The following is a 5,926-nucleotide window of genomic DNA, read 5'->3' on the forward strand; positions in this document are numbered from 1 at the left end:
TATTAAAGAAGTTGTTATCCATAAAGTGTCTGCTTTGTCATCCGTCATCTTCTAAGTAATGTCTATCAAACAATTTAAAACAAAAACAATTCAGAAATAACGTTCAGAGGTAATGAGTTAAATATTCCAGGTGCCAAAATTTGAATGAAATATAAAGTGGTCTGTTAAGATTGCATAATGCCGTCTACCCATATCGCTGTCATGTTATTCAACGTGCTTGTTAATGCACATAGTTTATGTGTTATTCATATACAACCGTAACATTACTGAATTGACTGTTACCTAAGGCGGCCAGAAACTTCCTGTCTGCATTGTAATGTTATTCAAAACAGCAGGAGTCCAAACACAACTCGGTTTAAATTACATCTCCATCGATATCACTGGTAGCAACCTTTCACCAGTTGTCACGCAAAATAAGGTACAGTATATGAAGTATCTCAGGAGTGGTTGTCAGTAACCACGTCACAAAGTTGTCTTGCATTGTTCTGAATGAAGTCTTTGCCGGTGAGTAATTTCTAGGCCGCATGTTTCACTGAATGACGAAACGTTACTGTATATTGTTGGGTGATAGAATGTTGTGTTTCGTGACAGTTTGCAATAGCCAGGTTTATTACGACAGCTTGTAATTTGTAAATATTAGAAACAGACGTGTCATTGACGAACGATCTACTACAGTCGCGGTAAGATGATACACATTCAACTACATAATAATATGCCTGACGCTCGGTATTAGGGCATATAATATTCATCAAAAATGTCTGCATCAAATTACAATTAATGCATGGGATACTTTATACAAATCACTTGTAGCTTTTAAATTCACATACCCGTTTCATAATTGGGACCTTTTTAAACCAGGTTTGTGCATTCTTTACATGTCATGTAAATATGTGTAGCCGTGCAGTGAATGATACTTTTTGAAAGGAACGACTTGACTGACGTACCATGACACTGTACATGTTGAGGATAAAAAAGAGTCGATATGTTGATTCGTGGCAACACCCTGCTCATGCTGTGATAGACCAACACTGAAGTGATTAGATATAAGAGACCCGCTTAGTAAGACGCCACTCTGATAAACTGTTTGATAAGAAGGTAATTGGTGCGTTAATCTATTTTCGTCATACAGAAACATGTTTTCAAACTGTTTCCACTCTGTTGAATAAGTCCCCATGGTCACTAGTATGGTGATCACCCTTTAGTGATTGACGATCTCTAGCCCATTTTTATATTATGTTGTTAACGAATACTTTCTGCTTTATATATTCTCAACTAGTTTTAAATCTGTGTGTGTGATATTCTTGTTATTGTAATGTCCTTTGGGGACAGGTATTTTACAAGTAGGAAATTCTTTGTAATCAAATGTATGCTTTTATTTCGTCACGATATGGTTGTAATATTGCCGATGTGACGTTACATTTTAACTCACTCACTCACTCCACTCTGTTGCTTACATGGTGTGGATGACATACTAATATGTATATATGTACTTCGTGCCTTGTCGTGGGCACGGGTGGCCCAGTCGTCTAAGGTGCCGCGATTCTCTGTGCAGAGTTGCATCCCTTGGGAACGCTTGAAACCTATGATTGTGGGTTCGAATCCCGGTTCGTCCCGATTATGTTTCTAGGTTTTTCGTCACCATACCCTTGCTCGTGGGTTTCACTGAAGTAGTAAACGTCTGAGACCTGTATCACTTCGGGCTTTCCTCACACATTAAGCTGACACGCCGCGATATGACTGGAATACTGTAAATGGACATCCAATCTTTTTTTTCACAGAGAAATGAATACTTTGGAAGTATGCAGCCATTGTGGAGAGAAACTTGAATACACTGAAACGGATATCCATTTAGCTTGCACAGAGTATGTATGTTTTCTTTTAGATACATAGAAACCTCCATTACTTTCTGCCTGCTGCGTGGTTCGGGGTAGCATGGGTGGCAAGTACTCAATGATTGTCATAAGAGCAAGTCGTTGGCAGGTTTAAACTCGCATATTTGCAGGCTGCCGTGACACAGTTGCAATATTCTATATTTACTATCACCCAGTATTTCTTTTGTGTGAGTGAATGGGCATTAATTACTATTGATGTAATTATTCCGGCCAATTTGTTGTAGCGCTTTGTTTGTTTGTTGTTTAACACAACAGTCAGCAATATTCCAGCTATGTAACGGCGGTCTGTAAATAATCGAATCCGGACCAGACAATCCAATGATTAACATCATGAGCATCGATCCACGAATTTGGGACACGATGACATGTAATAACCAAGTCAGCGGGCCTGATTTCCCCTGATCCCACCGGTATTCTGAAAAGTGACTTCTGAAAGTGTCATGTAAACATATGTGCTAACAGAATGTATAAACAGAGAGTAAAATATGTTGCGAGAGATCTGGTCACAGCTTTACTGTCTGTTTTAGGAACATTGAAAGATGCAATGCAGCTGTGACGTCGTTCCAAGACACAATGGCTACCAGCCCGAACATACAATTTATGGGTATTCACGTCCGCTATCTGTATGGCATCGACAGGAACTTAACTGATCGAGAAAAAATCGAGAAAAAGAAGAAACGGAGTTTGAAGCTTTTCGAGCTCACAAGGCATATCTCAGCGCTAAGAAATTCTAATGGTGGCTACTTACTTGTTCACATTGTAGGCTTAACTCCAAATGAAAATTACATTGGTGCTTTTGACGAGTTTGCAGATGACACCCTTTACAAAATGATAGAAGATGGAAGAATGTTTGAAAGCGTGTATAAGAAAGCAAGGCTTTGCGAGGCTGAAGGATGCAATCAGTTCCATGATTTCATCAGTATTTTTGTTACCAAAGGCACAGAATTTTCAACAGCTGATTTTAAAACTAAAATATCTTTAGACTGGGAAATTATAAACCCTTTACCTATCACAATGAAAAGGTTTGTTGTCGAACAAAACAATTGGAATCCCATTCACCATGAAGAAATTGATTTCAAATTCAATGGTGACTTTGAAACGATTTCACAATTGCAAGAGAAACGTGATTTACAACTAAAGGGCTTCATTGAAAACAAACTTAGAGTTGACTGGAAGTCATTATCGGGCTATAACAAAGCCCGAACAGTTTGGGATGATCTTAGACTGAGGGAGTATGTCAGTGCCTTCACAAAGAACAAGCGGGGTGGATCCTTCCTGCTAGGAATTGGGGGAAAAGATAAGAGCAATGGTGTGTATAAGTCAAAAGATCTCATTGTACAAGGAGTGCCACTTGAGGACGAAAATGAGTTCAGAGGCTACCTCAAAGAACTTGTCCATGACGAGAGCCTGGTGTGTGACTTTAAGGGGCACACTGATCCTAAGTTGGACATAATGAACGTAAAATGCACCCTTGTACCCTCTGAATATGTGCATTTAAGTACTACACGTGGTTCGCAAACCAGGCAGTACTACATTGTCGAGGTACTGGTTCGCCCAATCAAAGGAGTAGCATTTTATGACAAACATGGGCCTGTATCATGCCGAATCATCAACAACATTTGTACCCCTGTTGATGTGAAAACATGGTTCGAAAAGATTGCCATGCCCACACAAACATCGTTTTGATGACTAACACAACTTGACAAGTTTCATTGATATAAAGACACAAAATAAATTTACATACATGTACATGTGTTGTCATTTTCACAATATGAAATTCCTGAGAATATTACCTGTTTGTTCATCAGACCACATAATTAAAAACCAAGTCTTTGTTTCAATAAGAAGCGATTGGTATTGTGTTTTTATTCCTCAGATTATGTAAACAACACCATGCATTACCTTTGACCTTACAACTAATACATCATTTGGTGTTAAAAAAAAGATTTCCCTTTGAATGCGCTTGTTTGTGATCATGTGTAAACCTGGGAAAAGTGGGTTATGTAAGAATATGCAGTGGGTGATCTTGTGTATATGTGTCAGATGTGGTGTGTAAGTTGCGGTACTTGGTATTCCTAAGTGTGGTTGGGAATACGCAGGTAAGTTAAGGGTATAGAAAGGGTAATCTTGTATATGGTTTGAGGTCGGTTTGGGTAGGTACATGTAAGGGTTTTAGTTGCTGAGTTGGGGTTTTGCACAAGACAATGAGTCAAAGTTATTGTGGTTTCCTGAAGGGTTATCTATGTCTTGGCTAAGACGATCAACATCACACCTGTTTCGACTGATAACTTCCTTCAACCATGTTGACAACCAAGATAACAGCATGGTGTCCCATATTGCAGACACATATCAAAATAACTCTGTCACATTGCCTTGGGCACTGTAAAAGTATGCTTAAGTATTGTGCGTAAACATTGATCAGCATGTCTCTTTATTCTACATATACACTGGACCAGTGATGTTTCCATTTACAAATAGCTGCAATGTGAACTTACGTACATGACTTTCATTCACAAAATATAACTGACAAATGCTGAATTTAGCATCGTATGCGCATACCTCGACACTAAACAAACTGAATATTTTGCATCACTCGTCCATAATGCATTCTCTTGTTGATGCGCAGGATACAAATGTATGATTGCTTTTGTCGTTCCACAAGGATATCTAACTCGTTCGGAATTATTTTCTTGTACAATCTTGTAAACATCTTAAACATATTTCATATTATCAAGATTGCAAACTGTTATTTTAAAAGTCAATAAATATTGGACTCCCACTGGTCACACTGATTTATTCTGTAACATGATGCATACACGGTCAGTTTTAGAAATGAAACTCTTTGCATAAATTCGTACATCTATTAGAGGCATTTAGAAGTTGGACTCAGTAAAGATACGTCATATGGAGGAACACTTTTTTATTACAAATTAGGAGCGACGTTTGGGTTTATTTTCTAACACTGCTATCAAGCAATCGATTACAGACTATGGTTGCGGAACTTATACAGATATGAGAACGTGTTCATCAAAGAATCAAGTCAGTCGTAATCGTTCTGTTTATACTACTGGTCTCATGTTATATCACCCTCATTGTCTACATAGCATGCTTTTGCACTCTATTGTCACCACACACCATCTACTCAAGTATATAAAAACTACCTCTTACATGTATATCTATTTCTCAACCATGCACGTCACTTGCTTGATAACGGTGTTAGAACCTACACCGAAACGTCGCTCCTAATTTTCAATAAAGAAGTAATGTTGTTAACCCATATAGCTTATCCTCACATGAATTCGTACTGTTGGGTTGGTAAATACCATCAGTATAGAACAAGAAGCAGGTTCAAGATGCAACTATACAAAAAAAGAAACAACTGACGTTCATGTACTCCTGTACGAAACACAATTTGTTAAATTACCAAGTCACTCCGAGGAAGTCCAAAATAAGGTATAGATGGTAATAACAGGCACACAGAACATCAACAGGTTGGTAATGATATAAATGGATATATTTTCTACACTTTCTTTCATACATATGTGAGACATCTAAACGCTATGCATAACACGTACTTACAAATTTCAGTAGTACATCAGTTTAATATTCTCACCGATGCACATTTTCAAATTTCATGTCCAAACACATGCTCTGTCTGATATCCCTCAACAGCAGTTATCGTCCTTGTCCAAAACTAAATCACTAAACCGCAAAGCGCCACATAATCAACAGTGACTTTCCTTCGTCTCTTTGTATCATTTAAAATAGAGTTGTGATAAGGGACACCCGTTTGTCAGCTTGCTGTTCGTCTCTGTTCTCACATCAATACACAAATTACTGTTCAATAATCAGAGCCCAAACATACATTATGTGTCAATTTAGTATCAGATTGCCGAATGTATTACATACATATACATGTATTTGGTTGCATCGTATGTAGCCTGCATATCAGTTCAACGTGTGTGAAGCACTTTGCTACTGTCGTATTACGTCGACAGATTTGAAACGGGTAGACACTACGACACACTGCTGCT

At 38.1% G+C, this 5,926-nt stretch overlaps 1 protein-coding gene across 2 annotated transcripts; it reads left to right on the forward strand.

Moving 5' to 3' along the window:
* The first annotated feature begins 281 nt into the window (after positions 1–281).
* LOC124130121 lies at positions 282–3,639 on the forward strand. 2 transcript variants are annotated; one of them, XM_048390301.1, is made up of 3 exons: positions 282–418; positions 1,779–1,862; positions 2,420–3,639. In XM_048390301.1, the coding sequence occupies exons 2-3, from the start codon at positions 1,783–1,785 to the stop codon at positions 3,576–3,578; spliced, it is 1,239 nt and encodes a 412-aa protein (XP_048246258.1). In that variant the 5' UTR covers positions 282–418; positions 1,779–1,782; the 3' UTR covers positions 3,579–3,639. The 2 variants fall into 2 exon arrangements, with proteins under 2 accessions (XP_048246258.1, XP_046349406.2); XM_046493450.2 differs by having other exon boundaries at positions 409–504.
* Positions 3,640–5,926: the final 2,287 nt, after the last annotated feature.

The sequence above is a fragment of the Haliotis rufescens genome, unplaced genomic scaffold (genome assembly GCF_023055435.1).
Source record: "Haliotis rufescens isolate VD_foot unplaced genomic scaffold, xgHalRufe1.0.p SCAF_9, whole genome shotgun sequence".
In the NCBI taxonomy this organism is placed as follows: domain Eukaryota; kingdom Metazoa; phylum Mollusca; class Gastropoda; order Lepetellida; family Haliotidae; genus Haliotis; species Haliotis rufescens.